The 18,569-nt window shown below is 59.2% G+C and overlaps 1 protein-coding gene across 1 annotated transcript; it reads right to left on the bottom strand.

Annotated features, from left to right (window-relative positions):
- Window positions 1–4,479: 4,479 nt before the first annotated feature.
- On the bottom strand, window positions 4,480–18,012 carry ESYT1 (extended synaptotagmin 1; the record flags this gene model as incomplete). The annotated part of the gene is made up of 31 exons (XM_084256174.1): window positions 4,480–4,795; window positions 4,936–4,985; window positions 5,750–5,855; window positions 5,932–6,063; window positions 6,144–6,242; window positions 6,348–6,502; window positions 6,632–6,772; window positions 9,015–9,101; window positions 9,199–9,270; window positions 9,554–9,649; window positions 9,762–9,851; window positions 9,962–10,010; window positions 10,107–10,189; window positions 10,648–10,824; window positions 10,927–11,082; window positions 11,357–11,506; window positions 12,570–12,656; window positions 12,840–12,911; window positions 13,105–13,197; window positions 13,299–13,385; window positions 13,513–13,561; window positions 13,823–13,905; window positions 14,020–14,196; window positions 14,278–14,401; window positions 15,343–15,398; window positions 15,563–15,652; window positions 15,780–15,852; window positions 15,957–16,030; window positions 16,146–16,280; window positions 16,444–16,485; window positions 17,641–18,012. 31 exons carry the CDS (start codon window positions 18,010–18,012, stop codon window positions 4,756–4,758), a joined length of 3,297 nt encoding a protein of 1,098 aa, XP_084112300.1. The 3' UTR covers window positions 4,480–4,755.
- Window positions 18,013–18,569: the final 557 nt, after the last annotated feature.

The raw sequence follows: 18,569 nt of genomic DNA, 5'->3' as shown, positions 1-18,569 counted from the left end.
GCACACAGAAGCTCGCACAGCTTGCAGCACTTGCCTGTACCCGCCAAACCCGTACGAGCCGCCCCTGCTCGCCTTCAGCTCTGCAAAGGGGTCCGATGTCCTCTGTGCTCAGGTTGTGGCCTCCATCTTTTATGCCTCTGCCCCTTCTTTTATGCCTCTGCTGCTCCGCCTCACCCATGGTCTGCCAGGGCCAAGCGGAACACAGCTTGGCCTGTACCAAGAACTCAAATTACAAAATGCATGACTCTCTGGGTAAAAGGGAAGAGTTAAGGACAGACGCTTAACAGCACGATGTTGATGGGGAGATACATTAGGGATTCAAAAGACTGAAGATTCCTGTGTGTGTTTGTTTTTTTTCAGTTTCGTGGTTTTATTCACATGATAGCGTCCACGCCAGCTGGCTGTTCGTGCTCCGCGGCGTGGCCTGGCGCTGGGGTTGGGCGTGGATGGCCAGTTGTGCTGCGCTTTCCACGGTAGCTTTGCGGTTCTTGGAGGAGCCGCCGTGAGCGACACCAGCACGGTAAGATTTATTGCACATCAGCGACACTTCCACCTCCCTGATGTGACCAGGAACGTGTGGAAGCCACTGGACAGCGTGGGCTTTATGTTCTTGTTTCTCCCATAACCAGTGTTGGGCATCAAGATCTGGCCCTGGAACCTTCTGAGCACCCTATTGTCAATGCCAGGGGCTTCTGCCAGCTACACTTTTTTTTAATATTTAAAGGGCAGGTTTATTAGGGAAAGGGACAAAAGAGTAAAAGACGCATGCATAGACACCAGCGGGCAGGGAGAGCTGCCCCAAAAGGGACAGGTTTGCTAAGAGAGAGGCCACATGATTGCAGGCAGGCGGCCGTGAGGAGAGCTGCCTCTGCTGAGGGAGGTCAGTGAGAATTCCCGGCATGCTCAGGGGCAGGCAGGAAGGCTGCTGCCCTGCAGAGGGAGAGAGTTGGTGAAAAGAAGCACCTGCATAGTCACAGGTGGGCAGAGGGAGTGCTGCCTGCTACGCTTAATTTTGACATGTTGGTCTGACTGAAACTGGATGAATTTCTTGGTCCTCTTGTTGATGGTCTTGGGGTTCCTGAGGGGTCTGAGGGCAGCCCTGATGCCAGATGGGAGACAGCCATGTCTGTAGGCAGTGCCGAGGAAGAGAGTTCCCATGTATCAAACTCTTATTTTTATTTATTTTTACATTTCATTTATTTTTAAAGATTTATTTATGGGCCTCCCCGGTGGCGCAGCGGTTGAGCACTGGGCTAGGAGGCTGCCCACAGCCTCTGCAGCGCCGGTTCGATCCCCAGCCGCCGGCGAGGGTCCCACATGGCGTACAGACCTCTCCTGCTGCATCCGCTGCTCCCCTCAGCAGTGTACTTTGTCACTCTGCCTGTTCTGCTCCCTGCTCTGGCTCTGGTGAATTCTCTCACCCTCCCGCGCTTCTGACTGTACCCAGTGCTTGTATAAATAAATAAATAAATAAATAAATAAATCTTTAAAAAAAGAAAAAGAATCCTTAAAAAAAAAAGATTTATTTATGCAGACAAGAACTGGGGTACAGGCCAGAGATGCGGGAGGGTGAGAGGATTCACCAGAGACAGAGTGGGGAGCAGAACAGGTGGATCTACCAAAATCCACTGCTGAGGGGAGCAGCTGGGAGACAGGAGAGGTCTGCCGCGCCATGTGGGTATCTCCCTGGCCGACCGGGAACTGAACCCGCGCTGCAGAGGCTGCGGACAGCTTCACAGAGCTGCGTTCAACCCCTGCACCATCAGGGAGGCCCGGAATTCTTATTTTAACTCTGAAGTGGGTGAGGTCATTCAATTTGCTATTAGAAGAGGAAGTAGGAGAAGGTAACTTGAGAAAGACGTGAAGGTTTGAGATGGGTGCTCTGAAGACGGGAGACGGCTTACTGGGTAGTAAGTACTCCTTGGGCCTATGCTGAGCCGCCTCTGTTCTCTGCACAGGAACGTGCTGAGCAGCATGGAGGTTGGTTGCAATGGAAGGTCATGAATTTGTAATGGCGCAGCCCACAGGGAGCGATTTCCTCCTTCCAGCAGCCAGCAGTACTCAGCTCCTCGAGCAGGAGAAAAGAGGCAGCTGGAGTGGCAGTGACTGGAGTTTTGTGGAATAAGGATAATGGATGAACATGCAAGTAAGGGAGCTGAGGGTCTGAGTGAAAGAGGATTTGTGGTCCAGGTCACATAAAGAAGGAGTAGGTATACAAGTTGCCTTTTATATTGAAAAAGTAGGGAAAATCTCTAAGAGGCTAGAGGCTCAGGGAGGTGAGAGTTGCAGATCTCACAATTGGAGAAAATGACGCTTTTGAGATGAAAATTTCAAGGGATAGAAAGCCGGAGGCGGCCATGGGAATGCATGTTGAGGGTAGTTAGGTGAAGTTCAGTGGGTCTGAGGAGAGTTCATTCTGTTCTTCTGATTGCAAGAAGAAAAGAGGATTTATTGGTTTATGTTATTGAATAGGCACAAGGTAGGAGGGTTCATTTTATTCCAGAAGTTCAGGGTAGTTTCTAATTCTCTTGCTACTGTTTGTTTGTTAGCTTCCCGGGTCCCCTCCAGGAGCCAGATGTGGCTCAGGTCCAGTGGTTCCGCGATCACAAACCACAAGAAGAAGAGAGTGAGCGTCTCTTGACCACTAGACTTGATTCTTCTCTTTGACTAGACCAACTTAGAGAAACGCGCGCCCCATCCACCCTCAAAGTAGGCGCTGTGGGCCAGGAAATACCAGGCCTTGATTGGCCAAGTCCTGGGGCAAGGAGGGTTGATGAGGCCTCCGGGGATGTGTTCCTGCCCCCTGGGGTGGCTGGACTCCAGCTAACTGGGGCGGAGTGGAAAGGGCATCGGGGAAGAAAACAGCAGTGTCCACAATGAGGAACTGTGCTGCTGTTTATTGAATGACTCAACTGTGTACACTGAAGCCAACAGAACAATAGCAGTGGTCAGGGCGCCGGACCCTTCAGTAAATGTTGCGCGTCCACGTATGAAGGAATGGCAGCGCTGAGAGAAGGCAGAGAGAGTCTACCAGGTGGACATCATTTCCAAAACAACTGAGATTTTTACTGACAGTAACAATTGGGAAACAGGATTGAGGCCCCAAAACAATGCAGATCCCACCTCCCAGAATAGTGTATGAAATTCAGAAACATTCGCCGCTAGAGGTTGCACTAGGTGAATAAGGTCTCCTGGGAGGTGAGCCAGGTTTCAGGGGAGGCCAGAGTGAGCTTTATATAAATATGGGTACAGACAGTAGCATGGGCATGGGTGGGAAGTGTCACGTAGAACTAGGTTTGCAGAAAGGTTTGAGAGGGAGGGAGAGGAGCCGAGGAGAGAGTCAGGGCAGTCAGCGAGCCCTGGGATTCTCTGTACCTTCCTTATGTTCAATTATGTGTCGTATTAATAGTTATTCATGCGCCTGATCACTGTTCCTTCCTGGATTTTGAGTTCTTTAGGACATTTTTTTTAAAGATTGATTTATGCATATAAGAGCTGGGGTACAGGCCAGAGGTGTGGGGAGTGAGAGGAATCACCAGAGACAGAGTGGGGAGCAGAACCGGTAGATTGAAATACACTGCAGACTTAACCCCTGCACCTCTAGGGAGGCCCTCCAATGGTCTCAGTGTCTGCAACCACAGTAGATTGCGACCACCAATTAAAACTGATGTGATTCAGGCCTCCCTGGTGGCACAAGGGGTTAAGATGCAGCACTAAGAATCTGTCTGCAGCCACTGCAGCAAGAGTTCCATCCCCGGCCAGGGAGCTGACCCACATGGTGCGGCAGACCTCTCCTGGCTCCCCGCTGCTCCCCTCAGCAGTGGATTTCAGTAGATCTGCCCGTTCTGCTCCCCACTCTGTCTCTGGTAAACACCCCCACCCACTCTGGCCTGCACACCAGTTCTTGTATGCATAAATAAACCTTCAAAAAAACAATAGCACACATTTGATGGGGAGACTGGATTCCCTGTCCCTAAGGAAGAGAGACACAGGCGGCTGAGTATAATGTGGCTGAGCATGTTTCCGATACAGTGGAATGGCAGAGTTTTGCAAGATGAAGAGACTCAGTTCTAGTCAGTGAGTGAACAGCCAAGGCACTTGGACAAAAAACGACCCGGCTGGCCCGAGTCCTCCACGACTGCGGCACAGGTTAGAAGTTGGTCTCGGCTACTTGAAGGGGGAGACGTGTCCCCCCGTCCCAGAGTGAGTCACGAGGCTGCCCCGTCACTGCGGCGGGTGCAACTTTCAGGACAGGCTTGAGGAGGGTGGGAGGCACCTGGATGAGGGGCCGGGCTGCGGCACACGCCCACGTGCAGTCCGGAGGCTGACCCCTCGCCGGCCGCCGGCGCAGCTCCCCACCCACGGCTTTCCTGCCCGGCTGTTCCCAGTAGGGGAGACTGTCCAGTGAAAGAAAAAATACTCCCAAAAGCTGTATTTGGCATAAGCTGATGCCACTGCTAGTGCTGCCAGTGGCCAGGCACAGGCGCGGATGGCCCTGAGGAGTTGGGAGGACGGGAGAACAGGGCGCAGGCAGAGTGGGAGCGGCCAGCTCGGGCCCCTGCTCCAGAGCCCGGGAGGATAAAGGCTGTGCAGTTTCTTTGGCTAGGTCAGAGACCCCATGTGGGCCTGGGAGGTGAGCGGGCTGAGGGGCGCAGGCTCCCCCAGGAGCCTTAGCTTTAGGCTCATTCACATTGAGGCGGTGATGCAGCGAGAGGCAAGGCAAGGTGACAGCATCAGGCTGGTAACCCCTGGCTCCTAGGAGCTGCCCTTCTCCTTGTCATCGGTGAGGTCATACCTGCGAGGACAAGCAGAGAAGGCCCACACACAGGTGATTCCGCGTCCTCTTGTCAACGAGGCACGACCCGAGGGCTTGTATCCTTCCGTCCCTCCCGTGACCGCCCCAGTGTCCAGGCCCGCCTGGCCCGTCACACTCACCACTGGGCCGCGCCCTGGGAAAGGTCTATCTCCGCGAGGTCCAGCTGCACCTGTGCGTAGAGGGCGGGAGGGACGAGGGGTTGTTTTCTCCCAAGACCACATCCACTATCAGCCCCCCACCCCCGGTCCCAAGGAGGGGAGTCCGCCTGAAAGCTGTGTCGCTCAGCTTCGTCCTCCAAGCACTGGGCACAGTCAGAAGTGCCAGAAGGTGAGAGAACTCACCAGAGCCAGAGTGGGGAGCAGAGCAGGCAGAAGGACTGAAGCACACTGCTGAGGGGAGCAGCGGGCAGCATGTGGGACCCTCCTCCGGTGGCCAGGGAGCAGCCGGGGATCGAAACGCAACCCAGCGTTCAACCGCTGAGCCACTGGGGAGGCCCAGGAGGTCTGCGCGCCATTGTGGGACCCTCCTCCAGTGGCCGGGGATAGAACCGGTGCCGCAGAGGCCACGGGCAACCCTGCAACCCAGCGCTCAACCGCTGAGCCACTGGGGAGGCCCAGGAGATCTGGGCGCCATGTGGGACCCTCCTCCGGAGGCCGGGGAGCAGCCGGGGATCAAACCGGCGCCGCAGAGGCCGCGGGCAGCTTCACAACCCAGCGCTCAACCGCTGCGCCACCGGGGAGGCCCAGGTCTGGCAACTTCTAACTCTCACCTTTATCCACCCGCCCGTGCCCTTTTTTTTTTCTCCCCACGTCAGAAGGGTAACGTGCCGACGTCGTAACAAGGTTTAAGGGAGGCACGTCTCACACAGCCGCGTGAACACCCAGTCATCATGCTTATGAAGCGGAAAAGGATCGCCCGCCCGTGCCCTTTTACCTTCCCCAGCAGCTCACGTTCTCTGGACATGAAGGAGGAATTAGACTTCACAGAGACGTCCAGCTTTCGCCGGAGGGCCTCATCCAGGGGCAGTTCCCACTCAAACCTGGCGCGGGACAGGCTGTCAGGGGCGGGCTTCGCCCCGAGCCTGCCGTCCCCCCCTGGACTGCCCACCGACTGACCGTTCGTTGAATTCGGGATTTAAGGTCCTTTTCTTCTGGGAGGTCTTCCTCTTCGTGCCCCGGTTCTTGTCTGGCGGCAGCAACAGTGACACGTAGGGGTCGGGGGGGTCCCGTCCGCTTTGTCGAAGGACCCTGCAGCAGACGGTGAACGTCATGAGGCGGCCCCGGGGAGGGAGGGGGACACCTGGGAGATGGGGCAGGCGGGGGCTCACCGGCAGCCGTGAACGATGCTGACCAGCTTCCGCTCCTCGCTGTAGTACCAGACGGTGAGCTTCACCTGGCCCAGAGGCCCGGCCGGAGCCTCCGGTGGACTGTGGCGAGACGGGGACGGGTCTGGGGGAAGCCGGGACCTAGGGCACCCGCAGCTTCTCCTTTCTATTCCTGACGGCACCCCATCTCTCTGCCCCACCCTTTACCTGTCGCCGTGCGTCAGGCGCTGCCGGAGCTCCGGGGCCGAGGACGTGATGTGAGAGAGCCCCCCCCAGAGCTCTGGCTCTTCACTGAGAGTTGAGGAGCTGTGGCTGTAGGTGTGGCTGTGCGCCTCCACGCCCGAGTGCTGGGACACCAGGATCTAGGTGGGCGACGAAGCAGTGAGCCTGGGGGGGTGGGGGGCGCCGGGGACACGCACACATGCGCGCGGCTCTGAACACACTCTGCTTCCACCCTGCCCTCCTCCTGCCCCCCATCTCCCGGCACTCACCCCCAACTGTGCTCTCAGGAGCACCTGTCCTTGCCCGTTGCTGAGCGAAAACCAGCGGTCCAGGCAGAGCTGGTCGGCCCCGAGGAGCTCCGAGAGGGGCAGGGATAACGAGCCCAGCGTGCCCGTCCCCTCGCCCCGAACCTGTGGGGCAACAGGGCTGTCATCAGGACGCAAGCCGCCTGCCAATAAATCAGTGTATCCTGGCGTTGCGGGCCAAGATGGGGTGGATTTAATGAGACCCGTCCCCCGCTGTGCCGGCAGGGAGCCGTGGCACGCTGCCGGCCCCGCTTCCCTTCCCTTTTCATCCAGGGAAGACGAGCCTTACGCCCCAAGAGCGCGCACACTATTCTAGAACTATCTGGAGAGTGGAGAAAACAGAAAAATGGAAAATGCCTATCCTACCCCCATTTCCATATTCCAAATGGAACAGTCTTTAACCCTGCCTGTGTCCTTGGTCTCAGCAGCCTCCTAATATGCCCATCCGCGTTCCTGATTTGCCAACTTTAGTATCTACCCCTGCCTTGAAAGATGCTGAAGTTCATCTGCATCTCTTCCCTACCTCTGCGAGTGTTGCTCATAGTTACATTAAATTCTGCTGGTTTCTACTCATGAAATTCTCTATTTCCTGTTCTGTCTGCTTTTTTTTTTTTAATTTATTTACTTATGCATGCAAGAACTGGGGTACAGCCCAGAGGTACAGGGGGTGAGAGGATTCACCAGAGACAGATCAACTGAAATCCACTGCTGAGGGGAGCAGCGGGGAGACAGGAGAGGTCCACTATACCACGGGGGTCAGCTCCCTGGCCGGGGATGGAACTCGGGCTGCAGTGGCTGGAGACAGCTTCATAGTGCTGAGACTAACCCCCGTGCCACCAGGGAGGCCCCAATTTCTATCAACTTCAGAAGGTATTTCTTGACTCCTCGCTCATAAGACTCAGCACTCCTATGTTGCCTTCCATCTCTCCTCTCCCCACCTCCCTTCTCTCTCCACTTTCTGTGCCACCTTCAACCCACAGAAATTTGGTTTCTACTCCAGTTATGCCCTGAAGTTTCCCCAATCATCAGTGACCTCCAAGTTCCACAGGCAACGAATCGTTTTCAGTCATCTGATTTTACCCTCTTGGCAACATCTGGTCGCTTGCTTGCTTTTGGCTTCCATTCCCACTCTGTCCTGGCAAGTGTCCTAAAGCTCCACTTCGGCTGCTGTGAGGGGCTCTGCTTCCTCCCTTGCCTTTTCCCCGCTGGAGTCCCACCACGGCCCCCCTTCACTGTCTGCACTCACGTGCTCCCTGAGACACACTCATGACAGCAGCTGCCTCCTCTTTGCTTGCTCGTGGTCAAACGGGAGGGAGGACCACCCCAGTGGGCTGCAGGCCGACCTCTGGGTGGCTATTCCTCACAGATTGCAAATTCAAAAACTCCTGCTTTGGGCCTCCCTCGTGGCGCAAGGGGTTAAGTCTCGGCACTGTGACGCTGTCTCCAGCTACTGCAACACAAGTTCGATCCCCGGCCAGGGAGGTGACCCACATGGCGCAGTAGACCTCTCCTGTCTCCCCATGGCTCCCCTCAGCAGTGTGTTTTGGTCAATCTACCTGTTCTGCTCCCCACTCTGTCTCTGGGGAATCCTCTCACCCCAGCTCTTGTATGCATAAATACATCTTTTTTAAAAAATTAAAAAAAAAACACACCCCTGTTTTGTGAGTTCTCTGTGTTGGCAGTGGCACCGTTTTCTGCTCAGTCACCCCACGGTAAAGACTCAGGAGCCAGCATCTAGGCTGTCGCTTATTCTTTCCGCTGCCATGTTAAAATCACCACCAAATACCACCTGACCTTTGTCATTTCTTTGCTTCAGTGACTAACAGCCTCTTAACTGATCCGCCTGCCTGCAGTGCTGTCCCTCCCCGTCCGCCCTGTCCCTGGCGATCAGCAGGATCTTCCTGAAATGCACGTACAGGTCTGTCCGCCCTCCCTCCTCACATTTCCCTGGCCCCCTGGAAGTAGTCCCCATGCTCAGCGAGATGTTCCAGAGCCGCTGTCCCTTCTCCCCGCCTCTCTAATCTAAAAGTTGTCTCTGTTCTTTATTCTTTTCTCCACCTGAAGAGTTTTCCTGCCCTTCTTTTCTTGTCAGATGCTAATGAACCTGCAGCTCAGAGGTCATTTTAAGGATGCCGGCCTCGCTACCCCTGCCTGGTCAGCTTGTCCGCGTTAGGACCTCCTTTCCCCACACAGCGCCTTTTCCCAGCCTGGAAGTGCTCGACGGTCATTTTTCTCCCCGAAGAACGCGAGCGCCACAAGGATGAGAACTAGACCTTTTCTCTCGCGCGCCCCGCGCCTGGGTCAGCGCAGAGGTCAGCGCAGAGGCCCGCGAGAGCAGTGGCAGTACCTGCAGCTCCAGGCTCTCCGCGTTCGGTTTCCTGACGAGAAAGGAGGCGCTCTCGTCCCAGATGGGAGCTGCGGTCTGGGCCACCGTCTGGTGGAGACGAGGGGTAGTTACGGTCAGAGGCTGACACTTCTCCTTCAACTCTTATCCCCCCCAGTCTTAGCCCCGCAGGGGCATTTCCGCACACCTTAGTCTTGTGAGAAGTGTCTCCCACGGTGAGGGTAGCGTAAGAGCTGGGAGGCTTGGTGCCTTTCCGGAGCTAGACAGAGGATATCGTGTTAAGTATGAAAAACCGTCTTAAACGTGGACTTAGTGGGGTAGATCCCGCCTCTCGCCTCAGTAATTACATCCCCAGCCAGCAGCCATGTCCCCACTGTCACGTGACAGCCACCGCCTTCCTGGCCTTGAGCAGATAATTCTTCCCACCCCAGCAACACCCCAGGAAAGAGTTGGAATGTATTATTCCAAATCCACCAGGAGGATCCGCGCCTGAGGGAGGTGGGGGAAGGGCGGGGGGCTCCGGGGGTGGGGGCAGGTCTCACCGGCAGGTCCTCAGCCCGCTCCAGGTAGACGGACAGCAGGGCCGCCGCCAGCTCCGCACTCTTCTGCGTCTGGATCAAACTGTTCACCTGCAGCACCTGGCGGGGGACCCACGGGGAGTTGGGGAGCAGTAACTGACGCCCCGGGGTCTGGCATATGCTTGGAGTTGACAGGAGAGCTTACCCCGACCCACCCAGGGCCCCGTCTCACCTCCTCTAACTCCGCAGCAGTGGGACGGGGGCTCAGACGTTCCAGGCGCAAGTGCAGGCGGCCAGACGGGACGTCCTCCAGCGTCAGCCACTGCAAGTCGGCAGGGTTAAGGGGAGAGACTGTTAAGAGAATGGGGCGTGGGGACAGAGAGACCATGAGGTCGAGACTCGGTCTCCGTGCTCACCTAATTCCATACGCACCTCATCAAGGAAGCCGCTGTTCAGGACTGTGGTGAGGCTCACTTTACACCTGTGGAGGAGGACGATTTGGGCAAGAGGTGGATGGTTGGAGCCAAGTCCGTCTCCCCGAGGCCAGCCCTGGACTCCTGGGCTCTCACCCGCTCACCTGCCCAGAAAGTCGTCCTTGTCCAGGTCCTTGTCAAAAACCTCAATGTCTAGCTCTTGGCCTGGAATTGATGTGACGATCACCTAGTGCAGACGAAAGGGCAGTTCTCTCCTCAGAAGCAGTCAGTGGCCCTTCTCAAAATGACTGAACCCCTTCCCAATCTCTTGAGCCCCAGACATTTTTCCAACTACTCTCAGAGCTAGGGGAGTAAAGGGGCAGGATGGGGCCTCCCCGGTGGCGCAGCGGTTGAGCGCTGGGTTGCGAGGCTGCCCGCAGCCTCTGCAGCGCCAGTTTGATCCCCGGCTGCTCCCCGGCCACCGGAGGAGGGTCCCACATGGCGCGCAGACCTCTCCTGCCGCCCGCTGCTCCCCTCAGCAGTGTCCTTCGGTCCTTCTGCCTGCTCTGCTCCCCGCTCTGGCTCTGGTGAATTCTCTCACCCTCCCGCGCTTCTGACTGTACCCAGTGCATGTGTAAATAAATAAACAAATAAATAAATAAAAAGGGGCAGGATGGAGGGGAGTCTCCACCACACAATTCTAACCTCAAAAACCTCATTCCAGTGGGGATTGAGGTCTTCCCGAACGACACGGCTCCGGAAGCTTCGACCTGCCAGCTTTAGTTTGACGTAAGGGTCTGACTTGCCCTTCACCAGTCCCCCCAGGAAACGGTCTTTGGCAATCAGGTCCTGGGCCTCTAACACGTGGATCCGAAGCACATTCTGCAAAGGGCGAGGCACCAGATGGCCGTCAGAAACCAGTCAGAACCAGCCTGACACGGGCTTGCGCGCAAGCAGAGCCTAGTGCTTCCCAGAGAGACTCACCTCAGTTCCAAAGTGACCGTCAGGAGTAGTGAGACTGGGTCGCGGTGGGGCGTCCACGCTGCTGCCCTTCTGGGAGCTCTCGCTGTCCGCATCCCAAGCACCGAGGGTCCCGGGGTCAGTGGGGAAGCGCACGTCAGAGGAATCCAAGTACAAGACCTGGAGGGTGGGCGGTCGGGAAGCAAAGCACAGCTAGTCGGGGTGGTGGGCAGAGCCGGGGCTCTGGCAGGGTGTGGCTGGGCTCACCTCTAGCTGAAGGGTGCCCTCTGCACTCACCCCACCCGTACAGCGTTTCTCCCCCAGCCAGAGGAGCAGACTGTCCTGTGTGCCTGCTGGCTGCTGCCACCTTGGGGGAAGCTCATTTCATCTGAGAGGATGCCCCTTCCTTGCTCTTAGTTCCAGCCCCCCCCCCCCCCCCCCCCCGCCCTCCTACCCGCATGACCAGTTTCATGTAGAGCCTGGAATTTAGGCCAGAGCTGCTGAGCTGGAACCACTGGTCCAGGGTGAGCTCTGAGGCAGTCAGCAGGCGAGCCAGCGGCAGGGTCAGAGCCCCAAGCGTCAGGGCCCTAGAGTCATCCTTCACCTGGGAGCAGGGGGTGCAGTGAAGAGATTGGGGGAAGGGGGAGCACATTGGGGAAGTTAATACGGCTCTCGCTTCACTCTGTCAACCGCACGCCTGTTGCTGTTTCCATTACCTGGAAAGTTCTCATTCTTCTCCCTTCTGCTTTTTTCTCCTCCCTCCCCCCACCTATTTAAATCCTATTTAGTCCTCAAAGTCCACTTAAAATTCTACTTTCTTGGGTCTCCCCTGATGGCACAGCGGTTGAGCGCTGGGCTGCCAGGGAGGGTCCCACATGGCATGACAGACCTCTCCTGCCGCCCGCTGCTCCCCTCAGCAGTGTGCTTTGGTCCTTCTGCCTGCTCTGCTCCCCGCTCTGGCTCTGGTGAATTCTCTCACCCTCCCGCGCTTCTGACTGTACCCAGTGCTTGTATAAATAAATAAATAAATCTTTAAAAAAAAAAATCTTACTTTCTTCACTAACACTGTTACTCCAGCCTTTCTCTGGTCATCCTTAGCAGCACGCCACCGCATCTTATTCCCTCTAGTTAATATTTAATCATTCATGGTTTTATATGTGTGTCCTGTTTATGAAAGCAGCTGATAAGCTTTGTGAAGAAGAGACAGTATTTCATACTTTCTGTGATCTTTAAAAATGGTGTTGAGGGGCCTCCCTGGTGGCACAAGGGGTTAGGCACTGCACTATGAGGCAATCCTCAGCCTATGCATTACGAGTTCGATCCCCGGCTGGCCAGGGAGAAACCCACATGGCGCAGCAGACCTCTCCTGTCTCGCCCGCTGCCCCCCTCAGCAGTGGATTTCAGCCAGTGTGCCTGTTCTGTTCCCCACTCTGCCTCTGGTAAATCCTCTCACCCCCACACATAAAATAAATTTTTTTAAATAAATAAAAATAAAATACAATTCTGGATTCATACATGGGATAGTGGAGAAAGCTAGAGGATGTGGAGAGTCTAGGTAGTTGGATGGAAAATGGAGATCCAAGGAGAAAATGGAGATAAGAAATGGAACAAATCCGGGAAAACAGCATATTCAGGTGTTCAGGGGGCTGAAATGGTGATTGACTCACCTGCACCTCAAGCTCCTGGCTTCGAGGGTCTTGCAGGAAGAACCGGAAGGCCTCCTCCCACACGGGGCAGTTGGTGTTGTAGACCGCCTGGGGTGCACAGGGTGGGATTAAGGGCACATGCCTCAGCACATTCCTGTTTCTCCAGAAAATGCTTGTCTTACAGGCATTCCAAAAAGGACACTTCGTCCCAAGAGCAGCCTCTCCTGGCCCCTCCTCCTCCCACAGCCCCTAACACATACAACTTCTCCCACAACCCAGCGTGGCCCGCACCTTGCTCTCCCGAGTCACGTCCTGAATTGACAGCTGCACCATGGGGTTTGGTTCCTTGTTTCCCTTCTTTAGCTGCAGGGGGTAGAATTCAGGGGTCACCATTTCGGGTGTTTGGGGTTTTGTTTCAGCGAAGGAAGGTGGGTTCCCCTCCTGGGAACCCTCGCACTACATGTCGCTGCCGCGGGAGCACAGCAGGCAGTGGCAAAAGCGGGTGTGGGAAAACTGCTCCAGGCTGCCCCTTCACCTGCCCTCAGAAGCCACTCACAGGGAGATCCTGGGCCCGATCCAGATAGACCACTAAGATGGCTGCTGATGGGGGCTCTGGCCGGGAGGAGACGCCGCGATTCCACTGTAGAACCTGGTGGAAAGTGGCAGTAGTCAGACCTTGGCCCCCCAGTCTCTTATGCTTCCAGCTACCTGCTGCTCCCCCGCCAGCTTCCTGTCTGCCGTGGTGGTTACCTGCTCCAGTTTTCCTGCATCTGGCAAAAGCGACAGCCATTCCAACCTTAAGTGAACTTGGCCTTGCCCTCCTTGGAGAGGGAACCACTGGAATGAGAGGCAGAAAAAAGCGAGGTTCAGATTCCCATTCAAACTCTCTCCCTTCAGGACAGCAAAGCAACAGTTGTCTGCTCAGCGGGTGAGAACACCCCACCTTCCTCTGCTCTCAACTTACATCATCCAGCACTCCAGCCTGCAACACCTTCCCTACGTCCAGCTTCATTCTGGGGAGGGCGAGAGGGAGAGATGGCAGGAGGTCGTGATCAGTAGCAGGTCATTGGCTTCTACTCATCTACCCAGAAAAACCTGGCAGCTCTCACTCCCCCCCTTTTTCTCGAGAGACTTGTCTGTGCACACCTGTAGGGGGCAAGAGGGGGGGCGCCTGGGAAGGGGGTGACACAATTGACAGGCCCAGAACGGGTTACAATTACCTCTGGGACTCTGGTAGCACGGGGGCTTTACAACCCCAACATAGACCGTCTCACCTGCCCAGAAAGTCATCTTTGTCAGGATCCTTGTCAAACACCTCCACCTCGATCTCCTGCCCTGGCACCTCGTGTACCATCACCTACAAAGCACAGAGGCATAAGGCTTTCATGAGCTACAGCTGTGAGGAGCATCTTTGCTCACAGCCTCCTGGGGCCTCCCCATTTCACACCGCCCCACTCCTCAGCTCTCCCACCTCATATGTCTCTCCCCACTGGGGGTTGAGATCCTCATCAATGACACGACTGCAGAATGCCTGGGTGCCCACGCGCACGAGCGCATAGGGGTCTGACTTGCCCTCAATCAGGCCCTTCACATATTTGTCCTTGGAGCTTAGCCCTCGAGCAGCCAGCAGGTGGATCCGAATAATGCCCTGGGGGAGCAATCAGAGAAACTTCAGGAGCCAGCACAGGGTGCCTGAGAGAGGGGCCTACCTCATGGGGAGCGGCCATACCCGGGGAAGAGGAGAACGCAGCTGGGCCACGTCTTGGAGATCGGGTACGAGCGGCACCAGGAGCCGGTTGGGCAGCACGAGGAAGGCGGCAATGGAGTCCATGATCATGGTGTCAGAGAGTGAGCTGAACGGGCAGAGGAGGTGAGTGGGGCTCTAACTTCCAATATCCTCCCACCCCAACTGTGTTTTCCATAACCAAAAGAGCAGGAAAGCTAGAGCGAAGTCCTTTTTTTTTTTTTAAGATTTATTTATTTATTTATACAAGCACTGGGTACAGTCAGAAGCGCGGGAGGGTGAGAGAATTCACCAGAGCCAGAGCAGGGAGCAGAGCAGGCAGAAGGACCGAAGTACACTGCTGAGGGGAGCAGCGGGCGGCAGGAGAGGTCTGCGCGCCATGTGGGACCCTCCTCCGGTGGCCGGGGAGCAGCCGGGGATGGAACCGGCGCTGCAGAGGCTGCGCTGCGAGCAGCTTCACAGCCCAGCAATCAACTGCTGTGCCACCGGGGAGGCCCGCAAAGTTCTTTCTTGAAAATTCTTTTCTGGGGCCTCCCCTGTGGTGCAGTGGGTTGAACACCTCGCTGTGAAGCTGTCTGCAGCCTCTGCAGCGCAGGTTCAATCCCGGCCAGCCCACATGGCACAGCAGACCTCTCCTGTCTCGCCCACTGCTCCCCTCAACAGTGTATTTCGTCAGTCTGCCTGTTCTGTTCCCCGCTCTGTCTCTGGTGAATCCTCTCACCCTCCCGCGCCTCTGGCTTGTATCCCGGTTCTTGTATAAATAAATAATCTTTAATTAAAAAAAAGAAAAACCTTTTCTGTTACTTTTACCCTGATTTCCCCCTCACTGACCCACTTTCAACCCGCTTCCTGCTCTCCTTCCTCTCTCTGCTGCTGCCGCGCACCTCGCAGCCCTCTCTATCCTCTCCCTAGTCCGTGCTCCCCAACAAGAAAAGCCAAAGTATCCAACCGCTACGGTTCTGTGTAATCTCCCAACTCAACTCCCGGCGGGCGCCCACTGCTTATTGTACTGCGGGAACAGGCAGCAGGTGCGCAATAAAGCCTCGATACCTGAGTCCTGGGATATCGAGCAAGTTGGTCATCCCCGTCCAGTTGATATCGAGGGTCTGCAAGAACAGAGCAAGGAGATGAGCAGAGACCACACAGTGCGGTCACGCCACCCGGCCGCCTCTAACAGCCCCTCAGCCTTCTTGCCACACCCCCCATCCCCAGGGCCCGCCACCCGCTCCTCCCAGTTCTGTTTCCCCACCCCCCTCCGTGTTTCCCTTACCGGGCGTCTGATAAAGAACATGGACACAGCCCCCACAATAGGGAGATCCCCAACGAGTGGCTCAAGAATCACCCGCAAGACACCATGTAGCTGGACAAGAGAAGATGAAAGTCTTCCTCAGGAAGGGCCGTCTCCCCCTCCAGACTCCCGCTTCCCCAAGTCCAACAAAACTTAGGGCAAAGGCCCCCTCCATGGGGACCCTTGACATTCGCCCCACCTGCATGCCCTTGAGTCCGGCTTTGCAGAAATACTTCTTCACTTCCACATCGATCTGCACATCACCTACATAGCTGGCGGGTGGCGAGAAAAGGGTCAGCCAGAGGCTCAAGTGGGCAGGGGAGTGAAGCGGGGAGACTGACCAGGACCCCGATGAAGGAGAAGCAGGAAGTGTTACCTGACGCTCAAGTCCAGCAGGATCTGGTCTTTTCTCTGACCAGTGTGAACCTTGACCCCAAGGATGCGCAAGGGCTGGAGAGAGATGAACTTCTGAGGCAGGGGCTGGGGGGGATACCTCAGCCCCCCGGCCACCCACCTTCTCCTGCTCCATCTCCTCCTTCCATGACTTTCCCTTCAGCGCACAAACCTTTTCACCCAGTTCCACCCGCGTGAATGTGAACGTCTGCAGGTGGGGGTTAGAGCCACGAACCGCAGGGGCCACAGTTTCAGCCAGAAGCTTCTCCATATACTGGCCAAGGAAGGGCCAGACCTGGGCCACGATCTGAGAGGACAGGGCGGTGTCACGGGAGGCCCGGCGGCCCTTCGAGGGCCAGACAGGGTCCCCCTGCAAGGAGGCTGGGGCCGGGCCGCGCCGGGGTGAAGCTCTGGCAAGGACGAACCCGGCCCCACCCGTGGAGAAGAAAATTCAGACAATCTGTCCTCACCTTGTTCAGCCACTCAGCCTTTTCCACATCCGGGAAACTGACCTGCGGGCGGGAAAGGCAGGGGGTGAGCACACCCCGCCGCGGCCCCCAGAGCCCGGGCGGGTGTCGGCAGAAGGGAAACCAGCTTCCTCGCAGCCAGGCTGCGGCAGGGCTGGGCACCCCAGGGTGTCGTCTCCCTTGGGGTGTGGTACTGACAGGGCAGTGGGCGGGGCGGGCTGTGGCAAGGAGGGGAGGGCGACGGCACATTCTTGGGGGGGGTCCTGTCAACCACAGCTGGGGAAATCCGGCCCCTCTTCCCACCTTCCGCCTCCCGGGACGGGGCTGGGGCCGAGGCGGGGTGGGGAGCGGGAGCGGCCTCTGGGGGCGGGGAGGGGCCGGCGGGGTCGCCTCTCCTCAGTGAGGCGCCGTGGGCGGCCCGGGACCAGCTCCCCGACGGCAGGCGGAGGACAGAGGCCGCGCGGGCTCCGGGGCTCCAGGAACTTTCCTCCGCATGTCGCGGGGCGGGCGAGCGGCCGCGCCTGCCACCGTGACTCCGACTCCACGGCCGGGCGCCCGCGGCGCGAGGAAGGGAGGGGCCGGGTAACGTAACGGGCCGGGCGCGCGGGAGGCCCCAGCCGGCCGGCGGGGGCGCAGACAGCGGGGTCCCGGCGCGAGTCCGGAAAGGGTGTGGCCGCGGGCGTGGGCAGCGCCACTGCAGCAGCCGCGCCGCACTGCCCCGCACTGCCCCGCACTGCCCCGCACTGCCCTGCACTGCCCCGCACTGCCCGCCCGCACCGCCCGCCCGCACCGCCCGCCCGCGGCGCCCCCGGCTCCCCGCCGCCGCCCCCAGCTCCCCTCCCGCAGCTCCCCGCCCTCGGGCCAGCGGCCGCCTCCGCGGTGCTGCGGCCCGGCCCGGCCGACGCGGGCTGCGGGGAAGGAACCCCGGGCCGCGGGGCAGGGTCCCGGGCCGCGTCCCAAGGTCCCGGCGGGAAAAGGGAGAACTTGGTGGCCCTCAAAGGGCTTGAAACAAACAAGCCCAAGGGGGCGCGGGGCTGCCGAGGGGCGCACGCACGGCGCCCGGGCGAGGGGCGACCCAACGGCCGGCCGGGGGGCGCCCGCGCCGGGCCGGGCCCCCAGGGGTCCCGGCCGCCGCCGGCCGGCCCGGAGGGGGAGTCCCGGGGGGCGGGGGGCGGGGGCCGGGCCGGGCCGGGCGCTCACCCAGGCGGGCAGCTCGCGCTGGCTGAGGAGCAGCGTCCGCGCCGTGAGCCGCTCCTCGTCGTCCAGCAGGCGCCGCGCGGCCCGCAGGCTGCGCTCCTTCCCGTCGCGGACGCGGCGCCAGCCCAGGTAGAGCGCGAGCCCGAGCAGCACGAAGCCCACGCTGAGCCCCGCCGCGCCGGCCAGGTACACGGGCACCAGCACCAGCAGCCGCCGCCCGAACGCGCCCAGCGCCGCCAGGGCCTCGCCCGCCGCGCCGGGGCCGGCCGCCCGCTGCCCCGCGCTCGGGGCCGGCGGCGCGTCGGGCGCGGGGGGCGGCGCGGGGGCCGCGGGCGGCCCGGCGGGGCGGGGGCCGGCTCCGGCGGGGCGCTCCATGCCGCCCGCCTGCGGGGTCCCGCCGACTGGAGGCCGCCGGGGTGGCGCCTCCGCGAGGAGCCCCCCCAGGAAACCGTAAACCCCGGCGGGGAGGGGCCCCAGGCCCCGCCCCCGCGCCCGGCCCCGCCGGGTTGGCCCGGGCCGGGCCGAGGTGGAGCCAGAGGCGCGAGGCCCTGCCCCCTCCCCCGGGCGCGGCCCCGCGCGGGGCGCCCCCGATTGGGCCCGAGCGCCGGGGGGCGGCCGGGGCGGCGGGGCCCGGAGGCAGGAAGCTCAGGGGCGGCCCCGACGGGCGGGCGGAGGGGGGGCCGGGCCTGCGGACGGGGGCGCCCGGGCCCCGCGGGCGGCGCGCCCGCCGTGTGACGTCACCAGCGCCCGCGCGGCCCCCGAGCCGCGAAGCTGGGGGTCCCGCGGCCGGGGTGTCCCTGCGCGCCGCTCGGACGCTCGGCCCGGACTCCCGCGCGCGCCCCCGGCCGCCCCCGCCCCGAGCGCCGGCCTCTCCCCGCGCCCCGCGGGAGGGAAACGGCCTGTGCGGAACCCAAGTGCCGGCCCGGCCCGGC

The sequence above is a fragment of the Talpa europaea genome (assembly GCF_964194135.1).
Source record: "Talpa europaea genome assembly, chromosome: 15".
NCBI lineage: Eukaryota > Metazoa > Chordata > Mammalia > Eulipotyphla > Talpidae > Talpa > Talpa europaea.
This window is presented reverse-complemented; position numbering and strand designations above follow the sequence as displayed.